The sequence below is a fragment of the Rhinopithecus bieti genome, unplaced genomic scaffold (genome assembly GCF_001698545.2).
Source record: "Rhinopithecus bieti isolate Rb0 unplaced genomic scaffold, ASM169854v2 scaffold_53, whole genome shotgun sequence".
In the NCBI taxonomy this organism is placed as follows: Eukaryota; Metazoa; Chordata; class Mammalia; order Primates; family Cercopithecidae; genus Rhinopithecus; species Rhinopithecus bieti.
The window spans coordinates 432,346-452,753 of NW_016803161.1; the positions used below are offsets into that span (position 1 = coordinate 432,346).

Genomic DNA, 20,408 nt, shown 5'->3' on the forward strand with positions numbered 1-20,408 from the left:
AACTTGCAAGAAAACTAAACCTTGAATCCTCTTTTAGTATGTCTCTTTATTTCATCATAGTCTGATTATTATCAGTGCTTTGGATATACACTACCATAATCAAGGAAGAAATGATGTAAGAATCATAAAGGTGAATGCAAAAACTCTTCTCTTTGGTATTTAGATGAACAGTCACTTCATAAAGATCCCAAGGACTACACAGACACTGCGTGAGTCAGAAGCATGAGGAAGGGGAATCTTTCCTCTATTCAAATTGCCCTCCTACTCAAGAAAATACGGAAATTTTGCTTCACATGATTCCTGTGATGAAAACTAATGGATTAACCCCAAATGGCCAACTTTATGTTGTACTGTGTAGATTTTATATTTTAACATTCAAACGGCTGTGTTTTCTGGTTGATAAAAGTTAGACAAATCCCAAGCAGTATAGAGAAATCCTGTTATGATTTAGTCTTATGCTGTTTAAAATTTTCTAATAATCAATAGTGCAATTCTTCAAAGATATATATGTATGTATATGTGTGGGCACCATTAATCAAACACATCTGACATAGTAATATGAGTGACCAGCTGGTCATGGCTGTAAAATAAAGCCACTCATTCTGGGATTTTTCTCTCATGTCCACAGTCCAGATATACTCATAGTGCCCACAAAAATATTTCTTTATGAGTTTAGTGAGAGCCTAGTAGACAAATACAAAATCATCGAAGCTATTCATTGATGCTTGAGATGAGGGCTTATATCTTTGAGAAATGACAGGATCACCTGGTATCTTAGTCCATTTTCACACTGCTATAAAGACATACCCAAGATTGGGTAATTTATAAAGAAAAGAGGTTTAATTTACTCACGGTTCTGCATGGCTGGGGAGGCCTCAAGAAACTAAACTCATGGCAAAAGGGGAAGAGGCGTGCCTTACATGGCAGCAGGCGCGAGAGAACAAGCAAGAGCAGGGAAAACTGGCTTATAAAACCATCAGATCTCGTGAGAACTCACTCACTTTCATGAGAACAGCATGGGAGAAAACGCCCCCATGATCCAGGCACCTCCCACCTAGCCTTTCTCCGGACATGTGGGGATTATGGAGATTAGAATTCGAGACGAGATTTGGGTCGGGACATAGAACCAAACCATATCACTTGGTCTCTCTACTTCCTGTCAAGTAGGTTAGTGGGCAAAGAGGAGGGCTAGAGAGGCTTCCTTTGAACAATCTCCTTTCTTTTCCAAACTACTTCTTTGACCAGCTGCTGGACAGACTCTTTTGTCAAAGGATGGTCCCTACTTATGTTGCTAATTTGCTCAGTGACAAATTAGTAGACAAAGCTAATGAACCAAAAAACAAAAAACAATAACAACAAAACGAATGTAGTTATAATAATGCTAACATCCAAATTCCTCTTTGTAAAACATAGACCTGTCAACTTTGTCTCCATACTTCAATTCCTACTTCCACTCACAACCCTCAAGAACTTGATTTATAAACAGTGTGCCTACCATAAAATCATCACTCCCTCTATGTATTTATAGACGACTGAAGGAATATCTTTCTTCCTTGCATGCTACCATGGTGTAAGAGTTTTAAAAGTCCGTGCTAGGCAGAGGCAGCCCTTTCTGCCCCTTTCTGTTCTCAGTTTATTAGGAAATGGCCTGAAATTCCAGGATAACGGCAAGCTGGCATCCTCTGTGGAATGTGCAAACCATGCCTGCATCTGCCCATTACCCTAGCTCAGTGTCTCTGGGCATTTCTGCAGTTGTCCTGAAGGCTTGGCGTGTTTATCTCCCACAGGCAGCTGAGCCGCCTCCCGTTTCATGAGCAGAGCAGTGGAATGCAGTGGAAGAGACCCAGGCCTCCGGCCACCCAGATTAGAGAGTTTTGTGCTGAGGTCCCTATATGGTTGTGTTAGACTGAACGACAGGCTCAAGTCTGTCTTTGTTCCTTGTTTGGGAGGCAAGTGGGAGGAGAGCAGGCCAAGGGGCTATATAACCCTTCAGCATTCAGCTTCCCTGAACACCACCCAGTGTGGAGAAGCCCAGCCAAGCACTGTCAGGGTAAGTGGTGCCAGCCCAGGGATATGACTTATAGATTCCAGTGGCTCTTTTAATTACCCAGAATAACAAGACATCATCTGCAGGGATTTGGCTGGGTTCATGCACTGATATTTCTGAATGAAGGTTGTTCTACTAAAATGATTGTAGCTTTCGGCTTTAATGATCTAACATTAAAGACAAGGCTAATATGTAGTTTGGTATGATGGAAGGGGTGGAGAAGAATATGAAAATTTTATTAATGCATGTCATCTATAAAACGTTCATACTAAACAAGCAGCCCAGATCTTGCAGCACAACACAGGTGTGCAGGTTAGCTGTGTGCAGTAAGTTATACATTTATTTGTATTTAGGCACTGGAAACTCTGAAATTTGTTTTTGGTTCTGATTTGGTGTAGGGATTTTTTTCACTGGGCTGTATTTTTGGTGCAGCTAAGGTGTCTGGAAGTGGATTTCAGAAGTGAACAGAGAATAGTTGCCAAGTCTTTGTGCCTGAATTTGTGTACTCACTTCTGGGTTTCCCTGGCTCTAACTGGTAGTGTCTTTTGTTGGAAATGTATATCTTTTTTTTGTTGGAAATGTGTATGTGTGACCTTACATGTTCGGATCTGCATCATTGGTCATTTGCAGCAGAGCACAGCAGGTGACCAGCTGAATTTTTCTCTGGAAAGAAAGAGGGAGGGAGCAGAGTCTGCATCTGACAGCTGTGTGTGCCTCCCGGCGGGATATCTGGTTTGCATCTCTCTCAGCTTAAAGCTCCCCTCAGCCTGGTGAGGCAAGTGTGACTGTGGAGCCAGCCCTGCCACCCAAGGCTGAGCTTCACTGCAAATCAAGGCTTGGCAGCTTCAGCCCAGACTGGAGTTTTCATGCTGAGATTTTCCTAGCATTTTGTGATTCATGACTAAATATGGTTTGCGTTTCAAGACCAATGAGCCGGGAACTGTAATCTTCTTTCCCCTCCCATCAACGACTCATTTTTGGCACAAGATGAACTCTAGTCAGTTGGAGCAAACCCCCTGACCTGGGTGCAGTTCCAAAAGCAGACACTCGAGCGTGTTTTACCTAATTAGGAAATGCTTTGCTCCAAACCGAGCTGCTCATTCAGGTTAGAGAAGAGCTCTAAACCACTGAGCGGACTCTTTCCAGGGACACAGTGACTTCTTCAATGACAGTGCTCCTTTTGGACATTATAACATTCTTCCTGGATTTTCTTTTTCTTTTCTTTTTTTTTTGGCCAAGTAAAAAAAATTTGCTGAATTTTGAGATTTATTTTCTGCATTCTTGCTGATGCTGAGGGTCAGCCTACTTTTCTGAGTATAGTCAACTCCTCCTCCCAAGCCATCACTGCCCAAAAAACAGTTATTAAAAATATCCCGGCATTCATGGTCACCATACCTTCCCATTTTCAGAGACCATCCTAATTTGAAATGTTTTGTCCTCTTTTCAGCCCTTACTTTTGGTTTGGAAAGTGCACTCAGCACATCCATAGAGTGCCTGCCTATGCCCTGGGGCTGGCTGCTTCTGACAGATACCCCAGGCTCTTAGGCTTCTTCCCTTTTGTCTCCTTTACAGTTCTCACCCCTTTTCTAAAGCTTCTTAATCTGCTATGCGGGAAGTCAAATCACAGGAATGTCAAACATAATTCAGCATCTGGAAAGGGAAAAGAAAGGTGGGAAAGGAAAGGGCGAGCCATTCGTAAGTCCCATTTCCATTCTTGCAAGTGGAATCCACACGTTGATTATTTTTATTCTAAGCCTGGAGCAGTGAGGAAAGAAAGCAAAGGTTAGAAACAAAGAGATCTGGATAATGAAAATAATCACACAGTGATAGTAATAATAATGATGATAAAATTAGTATTTATTGAAAACTTAGAGCATCTCTGCTGCTATAAATTATTTTGAACACTTTAAAAATCCAATCTCCATAAGAACTCCATGAGGTATGTCTCGATATCATTACTGTTTTATAGCAAGGAAATTGTGGTTTAGAGATGTTAAATAACTAAAATCACACAGCATCTAAGTGTTGGAGCCTGGACTCAAATCCAGGCAGTCTTGTCACTGTGATCTGAAATCTTCGTTGTCCTAAATATATCGGTTCAAGGCTCTTGGACAAGTCACTTCAACTCCTTAAGGCTTGGTTTCCCTGTCAGTTGAATATAATATTACATGGCTTGACTTTAAAATATGTCATCTCAATTGCAGTTTTATGTTCTTTGCAAAGAATTATTTTACATGAAGCACTGCTAAGGAAGTTTTAGGCCTTTGGCAAGATGCAGGTTTGATTTTGTGGGAATGTTTTGGCAGAACTCCAACTCTGTAATAGCTATTTTATTTCCCTACTTCTCAGACGTATCCTTAAAGAACTGCCTTTTTTTATATATGAATTTGGAGGTGCAATCAGTTCACTCATTTAAAAGAAGAAATTTTCTCAATTTGAAATCCTAATTGAGATCGCATTGCCAGGCAGAAAACTCTGGGTGTCCTTCTCTTAACGGGACATTTCAACCTAATCGTGATTAGAAAATTGGAAGAGAGCTTGAAGTGGAAACCAAGGGTGGTTAAAGGGTACCTGACGTCTGGCTGGAGTTCTGCCTCCAATGCCCTGTGTGCCCTTGAGCAATCACTTCCTGATTTCCTTATTTGTGAAAATGAGAGCATTGGATGAAAATGTCCTCTAAAATGCCTTCAATTTCTCAAATTTGTAAGTTGATATGCTGCTGCAGCCCTTCTAATTTTACGAAAGAATCCAAGTATAAAGTGGGTTATTTAAAATTTTGTTTTATTACCAAAGAAATACACATTCAATATAGAAAATTTTTAAAAATGACAGAACCAAGGGAAGATAATTAAAAACACCCACGAAACCCACCACTTCCTCATAACCCCAGTCAACATCTTGCTAAATATGATTAATCTTTTTGCAATGCATAAAAAATACATTTTTAATGAGATGTACAAGGTTACTGTTTCTAACCAATGACTCTTACATAAGAACTACCTTTTGCTTATCCTCTTACTCTACCTTTTTAGTGGCAGTATTCTACCATATGATATATAATCCATCAGGCTCACCCTCACTTGTTGGACTTCTAGTTTAACAGTAACTTTTATTAACAGTGGATAATTGCAGCCCCTAAAATTTAAAGCACCTTCTCAGAAAATTTTATTTCAAAGCTTCTCTGAGGGTAAAGTAAAAGTCCTTATGATTCAAAAAGCGTTCTCCATTAAACACCTGACTATTTTAACATTTCTAAATTTTACATGCTGCCTCTCCCTCAAAATCTAACTGTTTGAAAAAATTTCTAAAAGGTAGAGCATATCTAGAAAAATATGCATCTGGGTTGACACAGACAGGACAATCGAGACGCTTGTTTAACGTAAGGTAGGCAACTCTCTGCAAAGATCTGGTCTCAAGAGTCTGGAGTTCCCATTTGTGCTCTGCAGTTTATTTATTCATTCACTGGCTCGGTCCACCTTTAAAGTGCTCACGAGAACACATGAAATGCCGGTCACTACACTAAAGTTGTATAAACATAGAAGTCAGTTTCGGAAGTCAGAGTTTCACCTTACTGAAACCTTACAGTCTAACTAAACTACTTCCAGATATGTGCTATATTAGGTAAGGGTCACGGGAGAGCACTAGGAGAACAGAGGAGGGCCCTCAAACCCAGCCTTGGAGGTGGGAGTTGTCAGGTAAGTGCCACAAATGCCCAGTTACAGCTGAGGTTGCTTCCTCCCTGTTTTCTATAGAATCCTGTGAAGCAGCTCCAGCTATGTGTGAAGAAGAGGACAGCACTGCCTTGGTGTGTGACAATGGCTCTGGGCTCTGTAAGGCCGGCTTTGCTGGGGACGATGCTCCCAGGGCTGTTTTCCCATCCATTGTGGGACGTCCCAGACATCAGGTGAGGAAAATTATGATTGGAACATAACAGGGCACAGAGTAGGTTCCTCTGTGTCCATGTTTATCCACAGATTGTCTATCTCTTTCTGCCCAGAAGTTATGTATCCTTGTTAAAAATATACCTCTCATGATTAAGGTCCAGGAGTAAATGCCAATTTCACATACAACATAGACAGATTATCTGATGGGTGTCTATCAGATACAAAGTCTGCCCCTTTTTCATGTGTCCTTTTTGTCTAAACATAGTCATCATCATCATCAAAATCATTTCCTCACCATCAGAAATGCTTATACATTATCCTGATGTATACCAAAGCTACTGTTTGGAAAGAAACTACAATAAAAGTCCAGGTCACTTAACCATACAGAGCTGATGTTAGATGAAGGCAAGCATTGATACCAAATGCAATTTTACATAATATTAGCTGTCAACAAAATATATTTAGACAGCCACATGGTAATTCTACATATTATGTGTAAACAAAGTATTGGTGGCATCACATGGTAAAAAACTCAGTAATTTCATCTCAGAAAATCTCCTTCACATCAGAAATGTATTTTGTACATTGGGGCTATCTGATTGATGTTTATGCCTCTCTGCTTGGGATATACTCACGAGAATAAATAATAGAAACCTCTCCCAATTAATGCAGTCTGTCTGAATTCGTTGATCTTTATGCAGTGGAGATATTCTGTACAAGTCGCTATTTTACGGGTCCGTAGTAGCCATGGCTGTTTTGTAGTTCTGAAATAGTCACTCCAGTGCAATTTAAAATCTAGTAACAGTAATTTTTTAAGAGCTTCCCTATAATGATTTTTTAAAAAATGCAGCTGACTAATTTAGGCAAATGTCTTCACAGTTGATTGGTATGAACTTATCCATTAGAAATCAAGCCTCAAGTGGTTATTTGTAGATGCAGTGCTTTTGCTTATAATAGTTAGAAAATAATACTCATATTCTTTTGGGTAGGTGATGACTTTAAAAGTACAGTTTAAAGGATTTATAAGACACAAAATGCCATTTAACAAATATGTAAAATTGTAATCCTTCTCTCAACAAATAATTATTGAGTGCCACAAATGTGCCATGCAATTTGCTATAGTGATGGACAAGACAGACATGGTCTCTGCCCTAAAAAAGCTCATCAAGGAACATAGGAGATAAAAATACAAAGTAAAGTTGACTTTCCCCCAACATCTCCTTTTATTTGGAGGCAATTCTGGTCTTTTTCCAATCAACTACAGAATGTTGCTTAAGAGCATAGTGGCAATGAGACTCAATATGTTTATTGTTGCTGATAATCAGAAGAGGAACTTTCCATCTCAATGATTTAACCTTTTGTGGCTTGACTGTAATTAATTCACAAGTTTTGGGAGATGCTGACTCATAATGTGTTGAACCTTTTTAGGGGGTGATGGTGGGAATGGGACAAAAAGACAGCTACGTGGGTGACGAAGCACAGAGCAAAAGAGGAATCCTGACCCTGAAGTACCCGATAGAACACGGCATCATTACCAACTGGGACGACATGGAAAAGGTATGAGAGGTTTGCTGCAGCTTGGGCCCTCAGATACATAATCCCTGTGTTCCCTGATACAGAACACCACGCTACTGCTGGGGAAATAACTGGCTTACATTGTTCAACTTTACTTTTACTTGTTAGTGTTCATTCTGGGTTATTATCCATTGAAAAAAAAAAATCCTGAAATGTTTCTTTAAAAAAATTCCCTTGCCAGGCACAGTTGCTCACACCTGTAATCCCAATACTTTGGGAAGCCAAGGTGGGAGGATCGTTTGGCCCAGGAGTTTGAGACCAGGCTGGGTAACATACTGAGATTCTATCTCTACAAAAAATAAATGAAATTAGCCAGGCATGGTGGCACACACCTCAGTCCCAGCTGCTTGAGAGATTGAAGTGGGAGGATCACTTGAGCCTGGGAGATGGAGGCTGCAGTGGGCCAAGATCCTACTCCAGCCTAGATGAGGGAGTGAGACCCTATCTCAAAAAAAAGAAGAAAAAAATCCTGCAGGGCACAATGACTCACACCTGTAATCCCAACACTTTGGATCGCTTGAGGCCAGGAGTTCGAGACCAGCCTGGATAACATAGCAAAAGCCTGTCTCTACTAAGAAAAAAAAAAGTTTAATTAACAGTGTGTGGTGGCATGCAACTGTAGTCCCAGCTACTCAGGAGGCTGAGGTAGTAGGATCATTCAGGCCCAGGAGATAGAAGCTGCAGTGAGTTGATCATACCACTGCACTCCAGCCCGGGCAACAGAGCAAGACTCTGTCTCTAAAGAAAAGAGATGTCCTTGCCTATTACGGTTTATTAACTAATTAGTGGATGACAGTTCTGTAGATGAGAAGAGTAGCTCTTTGCCACTGCAGGGAATTAATCATCTGTTGCTCATGTCAACTTGGTTGCCCTCCTAGGACAAGCAGTGCATGAGCAACAGCTCAGAGAATAACCCTCCTTTCATTCTCATCACGGGCTGTATGGCTATCCCTCTCAGTGCAATACAGGTAAAGAGGGCTTGAAATGCTTGAAATGCTGGACCTTAAACAGCCCATTCTTGAAAGGTGTTCATTAACTCACTCTAAATATCTAAATTAAAAATGTTTTTGTTTTCACTATAGTAAACAGGACTGTAACATTGCAGATTTGTTACATTTCTGAATGTCTCTCTACACACTGAAGCACAATAGCCACTGAAAAAAGCTATATGACAAATATTTTAAAAATTATTTCTCTGTGTTGCATTACATGAGGCCTTATCTCCCAGACACTTATAGAAGAGCTAATGAGAAGAAGAACTAAATTCTAAGATTTTGATGTTTGGTCATTAAACACTACAGACACCAGTGATCAGAGGAAAAACAGAAGAAATAATGAGAAAGTGACATAAAAATTTTAAATGCAGCAAGATATATCAGAATCACAACATCTGGACTTTTATTTATCTATTAGCTCACCACTACTACTATTACTACTACTACTACACACACACAATTTGTCACTTAAAAAAAATACATAATCTTGTCAGAATTTATCAGCAGTAATGCTCCAAGCTCTATCTTTCCACAAAAATTTCCTATCAATAGGTTTGCTTAATTGAGGATTCTAGATTTGGTAAGATTGCAGTTTGCACAGAGAAAAAGGTATCAATATCAATAGGAAAATATTATTTTAGAATTTCTCCATGGAGTGGACAACATCTTAGAATGTATCCTCCTAGAGAGAGACTATTAGAACAAAAAACTTTCCTTAGTTCTAAAATTTAAATTCAAAGTATCTTCTGGTGGGCGTGAAGAGAAAGTGAGAGAGAAGAAGGGTTGCTTGTTGAGACTGGCAGGATTTTTTGAGCAGTCTGCTGCTTTCAATCCACTAAAGAAACAAAACTTTGAGAAGTTTCATTTCCTTTCCATAAACCACAAATCCAAAACAAAAGAAAGTGGAATAAGATAGTCTTTAAAGCTAATTTTGCTTTTGCTAATTTATAAGCTTTCATCAGCAGTTCTTGTTTTGCTCTGTTTTGATTTTGGGTGAATCTCATATTCCTAGCTCTGGTAGAGAATTTTCATGCTTTTAAAGATTAATTAATTTAGTCCTTTTTGCAATGGTTTGTTCTTTTTGGCATCTAGGAATTAAAGAAAGTGCTCAACCATAAAGCAAATGTAGTTATGTCCAAAGTGCCTTCACATAGACACGCTATACATAGGTATGGGCCTTTTGGAAACAGCTGAAGGCCAAAAGTCTCACTGTGAGTGGAAGATCCAGAGTGTGCTGATAGAGGAAGCTTTTCTCATCCCTCGAGAGCAAAAAGGGTGATGGAGGCAAGAGTCAGGGAGCCCTGTTCTCTTCTTCATGTGCATTGCAAAGGGCAACTTCTCTAGAAGCATTAAAAGTGTCAATTAAATTTCCAAGTAAGCGTCATTTATTCATATACACATTCATTTGTCTTTTTATTTACAAAATTAAGTCATTTTCCCATGAACATTAAAATGGAAAGAGAGAACAAAGAAAATAGAGTTGAATGATAACATTGATTCTGGGCCAGACACTGGGCTGAACAATAACTTGAGAGTTACCTTATTTATTTGCACAAAGACCCAATGAAGTACACACTAATTATTTTCATCTCCCTATTACCAATCATGAGACTGAAGCTGAGAAGGGTTAAAAACTTGCCTAAACTCACACAACCAAGAAGTGTCCGAGCTGGGCTTTGAACCCAAGGTTTGATCAAGGGTTGTGCCCTTAACCAGTATACCATCCTGCCTCACAGATCTGGGTTAGGGATTCTGCTCAGTCACTTACTAGACGTGAATCCTTTGGGAAGGTACTCACACACTTTGACCTTCAGTCGCTGCATCTATAAAACCATGGACACATGATGTGCATTTGTAGCATTTCCTTTGGTCTTGGTGTCAGGTAGCTTCTGGTCCTTTTTTGGGAAATGTAGGGCCTCATGACAGCACATCATTATGTTTCTTCTCTGTCCCCCAATTCACTAGATCTGGCACCACTCTTTCTACAACGAGCTTCGTGTTGCCCCTGAAGAGCATCCCACCCTGCTCACGGAGGCACCCCTAAACCCCAAGGCCAATCGGGAAAAAATGACCCAGGTAAGTATGCTACCCCAGCACACAACACTTTGGGGTCTGGGGAAAGTTCTGTTAGAAGGAGGCTATGCAGGACAGCAGAGAGAAGGCCGGAGCTGGGAGTCCACCAACAGACTGACAACCTTCAATGAACTCAGGGATCCCAAAAGACAGGAACAGCTTGATGGTACTTGCATCCTTCCTGCAGGCACCAGCCCTTTGCCTCCAAAAGCAATAGGAAATTTAAAAGATTTCATTGAGAAGGGGCCACGTTTAAGTTAAAATGTCTAAGGAGAAGTCACTTCAAAATGCAGCATCACATACATTAGGAATTTGGATTCTAGAGTCAGACATATCTAGGTTTGAAAACTGGATCTGCCACTTATCAGTTATGTAACCTTAAAGAATCCCATTAATTTCTCAGAGCCTTAGTTTCCTTGTCTATAAGTTGGGAGTAATATTAATACTATTATTTTTCAAAAGGATTGATGTGAACATTAACAAGGTGAAATGACAGATGTGTATCATGGTTCCTAATAAACATCCAACAAATAATAGTTATTATTGTCATTATTATTACTTGTTTGAAGCTAAAGACCTTATGATAGAATCCCATCCAGTCCACCAGACAGAGGAGTTTTCTAGTTTGGATGAGCTATTAAATAACAACATTATGGTCAAGTACTAGGCTCAGCATTTTATATTCATTGTCTCTTTAAGTTCTAGCAATGTGAAGCAGGAACTATGATTATATTGTTTATATAAATGAAGAAATTGAGGCTCAGATACATTAAATGATTCTCCCAGGGTCACATAGCCAGAACTGGCAGAGCCTGGGATTGATCCATGATCTTCCAGCATTGGAGAGTCATAAATGTAAATAACTGCAAGGCCTTTTCCTCAGAAGAGCTCCTGGTGCTTGCACCAACCCACTAGCACTTATTCTCCACAGGGAAACATCTGTAGGCCTGAGAATCACTACATGTTGCAAGAGATGTTGCTTCTGATGAATTATTGTTCCTGTCAATGGTGTGAAGGCCAAAAAAAACAAAATGGTTGGAAATTATGGCTTACTAGGGAAAGATGTCAGACAGTCTGGTTAACAGAGTAGGAAGGGTCTTATAGATGGAGAAATGAAGACCCACGGACATCTCCTGATGCACAAACTTCTTACAAGTGACCTGGAGGGGCTTGGTTCTAATCTTGTCCCTGGACTGCACCAACTGGGGCACTGACATTCTATGTGGTCCTCTCTATTACCCGTGGGCAGGTCCTGTCTTCCAGGAATCAGGGCTTCTCCCACTGCAGCCAGAATGGCCTCAGATTCTAGGGTTAGCATTGACCCAGCAACTACATAAAAAAGTGGAATCGATTAAATGGAACCTCAGGCAAATCACAGAAATGGGGCTAATCCTAGCCAGCCTGAGTTTCAGATTTAAAAGTTTTCTTTCTTTATACCAGAGAAATCAAAACCTGAATGTTGTCTTCTCTTTTTCTTCTGGCTTTGACATAGTTAAGCCCTTGACTGTCTGCACTGGAAAAACTGGAGATCTCATTTAGTCCAAACTCCTCCTCTGTTTATAGTTAAGAGACCTGGAATGAAGCCACTAGTAGTCAACTATTAGTTTGGTGACTATTAGTCAAAGCCAGGACCAGAGACAGAAGCTAGACTTTCCTTTCCCCTGGCCAAGCCTTGTGTGCACACTGCTTCTTCCCCTCCCCACCCTGTCAGGCCACTGATGTCATGGCTCCCCATTCACACTTTCATTTCTCCTCTTTATGTGATCAGGGCTGTTCTGATCCTCCTTACTTTGGCCTCCTCTGCCCAGAACAGGTCAGGCCCCTCTACATCCATCAACCAGGTGTGCTCTCCTGACCATTCTTTGTCAGATGGGCACCTTTACTAACAGCTCTTTGGATTGCTTTGCAGATTATGTTTGAGACTTTCAATGTCCCAGCAATGTATGTGGCTATCCAGGCGGTGCTGTCCCTCTACGCCTCTGGACGCACAACTGGTAGGTGACTGGGAAGGGCAGGAAGCTGGTCGGAGCGCACCACCAGAGATGGGACTGAATGGTCATTAACACATGGGGGTGATGGACTGGGGCTGAGTTAGAATGAACACAGCTGAACCCAGCCCTAAAACATCTTCTCGTGTTCAAAATAAGCCCTCGACCTCATATTTCTAGCAGAACTTTTTTCTACTATTTTCCTCTTCCTGTTCTTCCCTTTTTTTCATCTTCCCCAAGCCCTGTCCCACCTCACCTCTCCTATCACATGCCCTCTTTTCTCTTCTTAAATAAGAAGCTCGGAAATTCCCTCTCCCCAAGGCTTCCCTCTACTTGGCCAGCAAGTAACCACATGCCAGCTGCCATGGTGACTTCTATCATGCCCAACTGTCTCCCAGGCATCGTGCTGGACTCTGGAGATGGTGTCACCCACAATGTCCCCATCTATGAAGGCTATGCCTTGCCGCATGCCATCATGCGTCTGGATCTGGCTGGCCGAGATCTCACTGACTACCTCATGAAGATCCTGACTGAGCGTGGCTATTCCTTCGTTACTACCGGTGAGGCCTGTGGGAGATAAGGGGCAAAGGGGATTAGTGTGTTGCTCAGCAACTTCCAGGACAATCCTCACTATCCAAGGAGATGATAGGATGAAGATTTGCAAATGGCAAGGCCTGGCTCTAATGCACAGAGCAAAGCACATCTTTCTTCACTATGTGAAGCTGCAAAATGATTACACTATTTCCTTGAGGAGAACAGTTATAGATACCCAGTGTTATGCATTAGTCAGTGTTGCATACTTGATCTTTTTTTAATCCCCTCCATTAGCAAACAGATGAAGATTGTGCAGAGACTGAAGATGGCATGGTGTGGTGATTGGCAGGAGACATTGTAATAGGACTTGAGTCCCAACTCTGCTACTCAGTAGCTCTGTGAGCTTGAACAAGTTAACCAACCACAGTCTCTTTATTTGTAAAATGCAGATAATAATAGATCCTATATCACGATTGTTATGAGTATTAAATGGAATTATGCATGTGGAATACTTGATATAGAGTAAGTATTCAATAATTGTTAGCTATTAACATGTATCACTGTTAATAGCTAACACAGTGACACATATGTATTCAGATTCTAAGCTGGTGCACCCAGTCCTCCCTCACAAGAGGAAAGTGTCAGCATTGCCAGAAACATGGTATGTCCTCAGTGCTGGTGGCTCCAGCTACCTGCCCTCCCCTTAGCAATTTGGTATTGTCCAAACATTTAGGTTTCTGAATGTGCCTGGGGCTTGCTTTGTGCTCCAAATTTGAGGCTTGAAACTTGAACTCTGCCACTGTTAAAGTCTCCACTTGCAATATGAAGTTGAATAATTGCATTCCTTCTCTGCTCCCTACAAAGAATCTCAAGATGCCTCAAAAAGGTTCCTAGAGCCTCAGATATAATTAATAGCCTATAACTTGAGAGAGCAGAAGTCTGAAAGGTCTCTGCCTGCCCACTTCTTCCATATCTCGTACAGTATGCACTGCTGAAAACTTCTGGACTAGGCCTGGTCCTGAGACAGCACCACCTCTTTCCTGGAGGGTGAGAAATGTGCCAAAGGGTTGAGCTGCTATTTACTGGCCCAAGCAACATGATCTCAGACTTTTAGAAAATTCTGGGGCCCCTGAGGAGCTGATTCAGCCTAAGACTTCCTGGTTAACTGAAAATACAATATAACAAACTTTCTGTTATAAAATAATTATAACAGAATAGTCATCCTGCAAAAAAAAAAAAAAAAAAAAAAAGTTATGGTACAAAAGGATCCCCTACTGTGTGCCTTTCTCTAGCTAGCTCATTTTATTCTTGTTATGCATTTCCCAGACAATGCATACTGAGGGCCTACTATGCATGAGACACTGTGCTAGGAACAGAGGTGATTCCCTGGTGGCCCTACTACGTCATTATCATCATGGATTTTGGATTGCAGAATACTGAACTGACACATTTTTTGAAGGCATATGTCTTGAGGGAGAGACTGAAGTAGGGCAGGTAGATCTTTACCACCTGTGCAGACCCTAATGTTTGCCACAATGTTTGTATCTGGTTGACAGCTGAGCGTGAGATTGTCCGGGACATCAAGGAGAAACTGTGTTACGTGGCTCTGGACTTTGAAAATGAGATGGCCACTGCCGCATCCTCCTCCTCCCTTGAGAAGAGTTATGAGCTGCCTGATGGGCAAGTGATCACCATTGGAAATGAACGCTTCCGCTGCCCAGAGACCCTGTTCCAGCCATCCTTCATCGGTAGGCAACAAACGCCCTTTTCCTGGGAAGGGGAGTCATTGTCTTCTCCCGTATCAAGCCAGCCTCCAGAACATGGAGACAAGTGACGGTTGCCCCAAGACCAAAAGCATTTCTAAACCAGAAAAAGGGAAAGTGCCACATTTTCAAGGTGAGAAGACATAATGAGGCCAGGAAAGAAGTTTTCTTTCTAAGAAAACAATACCTATGTTACAGTTAAGCCCAAAGCATTCTTGGTGTATGATGAAAGAATTCAATAATGCCTATGCTTTGGAGACAGTGGAAAGGGTAGGGAGGGTGTGCTGAATGCTGAGAATTTGGGAATGCTGGGGGAGAGAAAAATAGAAGAGTACTCAAAGTGAGTCTGTTCCTACATCCACATTGTCTTGGAGAGACAGGTTTGCATAGTTGTTTACACAGGCAGGCTCTGAGAGGGGTGGGCCTGGGTTTCAGTCTTGATCTTGGGAAAGTCACTTAACCTTCCCAACTTGTCTCCTCATATATAAAGTGTAGACTGTAATATTACTTATGTCCTAGAATGGCTGTGAGAATTACATGAGGTAGATAAAGAACATTTAGCCCACTGCCTGGCAAAAGCAAGCATTCAATAATTAACAGATATCACTAGTAATTAATAATCAGGTAGTGCTATTGTTAACGTTATCATTACATCACAGCACTGCAGAAAATGGAGGGGCACCTAGAGGTTTTTTCGAAACACCTACATCAGAAATTAACAAAAGTCCAGACCCGCCCCCAAAAAACATTTTAGCAAGATTGGAAAAAATGATCCTTTGTCTGAACAGGATAGAAAATTTTCCTGATAATCCAGCCCCATTAGCTTTGGGGGCTGGGGCAGATGCAAGGTAGCTGTCAAATGGAGACCTGGGAGAGCTCTGAACAGTGGTTGCGACATTGGCTCAGCATGGAAGCTTTACAGGGAATCAGAAGGCTTTACCCCTTATTTAAACCACATGGAGTGAGTAGTGAGTCTGTTGAAAAATCAGTGATACCTATTGTAACCTGCACCTCAGGATGCTGCAGCAGGCCTTCCTCATCAGAAGGGAGTCAGGAAGACATAGAGCATAACAAGACCCTTTGGTCTCTCAGACAGGTGGTTCCTAGATTATTATGTTATCCCAGCCTCAGTCCACTGCAAGATCATCCAGATGCTCAAGTCTGGTCTTCCACGTCTAGCCTGGGTTTTACTCTCCACCTAAGGACCATGGCCTGTGTCTCTTTTCCAGGGATGGAGTCTGCAGGCATCCATGAAACCACTTACAACAGCATCATGAAATGTGATATTGACATCAGGAAGGACCTCTACGCTAACAATGTCCTATCAGGAGGCACCACTATGTACCCTGGCATTGCCGACCGAATGCAGAAGGAGATCACGGCCCTAGCGCCCAGCACCATGAAGATCAAGGTACTGTTCAGTGACAGACCCAGTGGCAATGCCGCCAGCAGGGTCAGCCCTATAACCACAGACGAGAACTCTTCAGACTGTATTTTGGTGACACACAATTGTGGGTTTTAGGGGTAGGTAGTGGACACAAATCCCATATTTTACAGGATGTAAGTCAATCCAGTTCATAAGAAAAATTGAGTGACTTTATATAAAATTTGATCTCTATTTATCCTTGTTTATCAGCTACTTTCAGCAGCTGCAATCAAGATCAGCAGAGCTCCCCACATGTTCGTATCTCTTTAAAATATGCATTTTGTTTACTCGACATAAAAAATAGTGCATTGTGCATGTAACACATTTTTTAAAAATACAGATGACCTAGACTTATTTCTGAAGAACTTGAAACACTGTAGATTCAGGAGCGTTATACTCTTCTTCCATTACTAACCTCAATCCTGTGGCCAGGAATTCGAATTTTATCTTCATTCCTCTGTCTAGCACATCTTTTGATACAGGCGCTCAGAAGCACTGAATGACTCCAGGATGACCAAGCTCAGTCCCTGAGCCACCCAGGACCCCTGTTTGTGGTGTGAATGTTGAGCCCTAGTGAAGGGAACTCAGGGATTAAATGGAGATAATTCTTTGGAGGCAAACTTAACCTGTGGCTGGTCACTTCTCAAAGGCTATTATCACTCTCTGAAGTAAGAAGGCCACACTTGGGACCTTTTGACTCATGATGTCACAGGAAGCAGAGGGGCAATTCTAGTGCAGTTCACACACGTGGGTATTTAAACAAATTCTCTCCTCTTTGCACTCCCTTCTGTTTTTTAGAAGGAGTATGCAGTTAACATACTCCTTCTAAGTATGCTAGACTGAAACACGCACACTTTCTCTCTCCATGACAGGCTCTGACTAGTCCTGCCCTAAAACACTTCAGCGTGAGAGAAGAGAGACTGTTTTCCAACAGGGTTTGTGTTTCTTGGATGCCGTTCTGATCAGCTCTTACCTCTCTCTTGTTTTCACAGCAGAGGGAGGAGAATGAAGCCAGCAGCTGGGCTCACTACAGAGTTAATCTGGTTGAGGGTCGATAACAGAAAGAGGCTATTGCTAGAGTTGGGCAGTTCCTAGTTCTCTAAACTTAGTTTCTTGAATAGAAATGAATGTGAAACTCTGGGCCCCAATGTAGTGAGATAGTACAGAGCACCAGGAAAAACCTGGGACAATAAGATGATAACATTTGGTGAAAATGGAACTGGATAAGGGACCTATGGGAACTCCCATAGAATTTGTCATAGGCTGTTCTTGCATTCCTATAAAGAAATACCTGAGACTTGGGTAATTTGTAAAGAAAAGAGGTTTAATTGGCTCAAAGTTCAGCAGGCTGTACAGGAAACATAGCTCTAGCATCAGCTTCTGGGGAGGCCTCAGTCTCAGAAAGCTTCGAATCATGGTGGAAGGCAAAGCAGGGGCAGACACCTCACACGGCAAAAGCAGGGGCAACAGAGAGGGCAGGGGTTGGGGGAGGGTACCACACACTTTGAAATGACCAGATCTCTCATGTGAACTCAGAAGAAGAGCTCACTTATCACCAAGGAGATGGCCTAAGCCATTCATGAGAGATCCACCCCTGTGATCCAAACACCTCCCACCAGACCTCACCTCCAACACTGGGGATTACATCTCAACATGAGATTTGAAGGAGACATCCAAACTATATTAAATTCTTTACAACTTTTCTGAAAATCTAAAATTATTTCAAAATAAAAAGGTTATTTTAAAAACCAAAACAAAACAAAAAACCACCTGGGAGAACCCAGGTTTGAATATTAGATCTGACACTGATATAACCAGTGTTATTTGGGTCAGTTACTTAAACTGTCTCAGCCTCTGTTTCCTCATATGTAATATGGGAGTAATTAAAGACTTATTCTTCAAGAAGTTTATGAGAATCAAATGAGATAATACATGTAAAATGCTTAGCATAGTGTCTGGCATATAATTACGTGCTCAGTAAATATCAGTACCTTGTATTAAGAGGTACATGCTCAAGCAGAGCTCAGAAGATAAAGATTAAACTGGCTAACCAGTTTTCACTGTTCTCTGTGCCTAAACCATTCATTGATTTAAGAAACATGAGCATGCCTTGCATGTTAGGCCTGTGCACTGGGAAAGGCCAACCAGTGCAGCTTAAGAGGTACCTATTGCAAGGGAATGTCCCCAGCAGGGGACCCTGAATCCCCCACCGTTAAACAGAGCATCTGGGTGAAAAGTGGTAGTTCGCTTCATCACGCGAAAAACATTTGTATAGTAAGTCCTAGCACAATTACAACTTCTCCTTTGAATAGCCTAGAGTTTGTTTCTACATAAAGTGTTTCGTGTTGAATTCTGAGGCAGAGTTCATGGAAATCAGAGGCATTGCCAGGGTTCTTAAGTGGGGGCCATGGCTGGATTTGGAGCCAACTCTCAGTTTGCTCAATAATGTGGTCGAGGAGTTACACATGAGAAAAACCAATGTGCTTACTGAAGAATTTCTAAATCCGTGGCTCCCTCTGGCGGTCCTGCCAAGAACATGACACAATTGGCATCTAACAGACAAGCCTGTGTCCCTGCTGAACAGGAAACTACGCCATGGTAGAACACCCAGGCTCTGTCCTACCGCACTAACGACTGCACTTATGATGACATTAATGACCCTTCTTTTTCATCTTGACTGACAGATCATTGCCCCTCCAGAGCGCAAATACTCTGTCTGGATCGGTGGCTCCATCCTGGCCTCTCTGTCCACCTTCCAGCAGATGTGGATCAGCAAACAGGAATACGATGAAGCCGGGCCTTCCATTGTCCACCGCAAATGCTTCTAAAACACTTTCCTGCTCCTCTCTGTCTCTAGCACACAACTGTGAATGTTCTGTGGAATTATGCCTTCAGTTCTTTTCCAAATCATTCCTAGCCAAAGCTCTGACTTGTTACCTATGTGTTTTTTAATAAATCTGAAATAGGCTACTGGTAACTTCTAGCGTTGGCCTCGGATCAATACCCGACTGAGATCATGTTAGGTTGACCTCACCCGTTACAGGATGGCTCCCTCTAGTGGTCCAGCTGAGCACATGACAATTAGGATGGATATGTTTCTCAAGCAAAGGGTAGAATCACATTACCTAAAGCGGGGAGATGCATTTCGGTTCTGTAAAAAGGAATAATTTGAGAATACATTGGATATTTTAAAAAACAACATGGATTAAAGTGTATCAATGGGATAATCTACAGTACCTCATTACTTGCAAAGTGATTATATTACTTTACACTCATAACCCCAGTACTGGTAACCTGATGGGTGAAAACAATTACACACACGCACATGTATATATATACATAAACACACACATATATGTGTGTGTGTGTGTGCGTATAAATACTATATATATTAGAGATAAGGTCTCACTCTGTCACTGGAGTGCAATGGTGTAATCATAGCTCATTGCAGCCTTGAACTTCTGGGCTCAAGCAATTCTCTCCTCTTGGCCTCCCAAAATGCTGGAATTATAGGCATGAGCCGCTGTGCCTATATATCTTAAAAGTCATATCTTGTATATTAAAAATCACACACACATATACATTTCCCATATGTATACACATGTATGTGTGTGACTTTTAATATACAAGATATGACTTTTAATGCATACACTATGTATTAAACTTATATATACACACACACACATATATGTACATATAGAAAAAGGTCTGACTTCTATGTTCATTGAGGGAAACATGGATTTTTTAAAAAAAACTTTGAGAAACACTGCCTTAAAATCTCACTACACATCTGGACCATCTGTTTCCCTTCTCCTGATCTGTCTTTGAAAAGGATACTATGGATATATTCATGCCAGAAGGAATGAGAGAGAACAATACTTTCCAAGGACTATTAGCATCAATCACCAGGTGAAGGGTTTTACACATAGCATCTCTCAGCTGTTCTTCACAACTATCTGGGGAAGTATTACTATCAGCTCACTTTATAGATGAGGAGACAGGACTGCTCTAGAAACGCAACGGGATAGGAGAGCTACCAACTTCAGCTGTTCCTTTGCCCATTTGGCCTGAGGTACAAGGATATAAAAAAATACTGACCCTGCCATTCAGGGTCTTAGCCTCA

General features: G+C 41.4%; 1 protein-coding gene across 1 annotated transcript; it reads left to right on the forward strand.

Annotated features, from left to right (window-relative positions):
• Nucleotides 1-1,775: 1,775 nt before the first annotated feature.
• On the forward strand, nucleotides 1,776-19,262 carry ACTA2 (actin alpha 2, smooth muscle). The gene is made up of 9 exons (XM_017867493.1): nucleotides 1,776-2,050; nucleotides 5,800-5,951; nucleotides 7,360-7,488; nucleotides 10,467-10,577; nucleotides 12,484-12,568; nucleotides 12,961-13,122; nucleotides 14,653-14,844; nucleotides 16,089-16,270; nucleotides 18,970-19,262. Exons 2-9 carry the CDS (start codon nucleotides 5,823-5,825, stop codon nucleotides 19,111-19,113), a joined length of 1,134 nt encoding a protein of 377 aa, XP_017722982.1. The 5' UTR covers nucleotides 1,776-2,050; nucleotides 5,800-5,822; the 3' UTR covers nucleotides 19,114-19,262.
• Nucleotides 19,263-20,408: the final 1,146 nt, after the last annotated feature.

Coding starts and splice junctions, on each gene's coding strand:
- ACTA2 (XM_017867493.1), top strand. CDS start 5,823: ATGTGTGAAGAAGAGGACAGCACTGCCTTGGTGTGTGACAATGGCTCT. Junction 7,489..10,466: donor ACTGGGACGACATGGAAAAG/GTATGAGAGGTT, acceptor CCAATTCACTAG/ATCTGGCACCACTCTTTCTA. Junction 10,578..12,483: donor ATCGGGAAAAAATGACCCAG/GTAAGTATGCTA, acceptor ATTGCTTTGCAG/ATTATGTTTGAGACTTTCAA.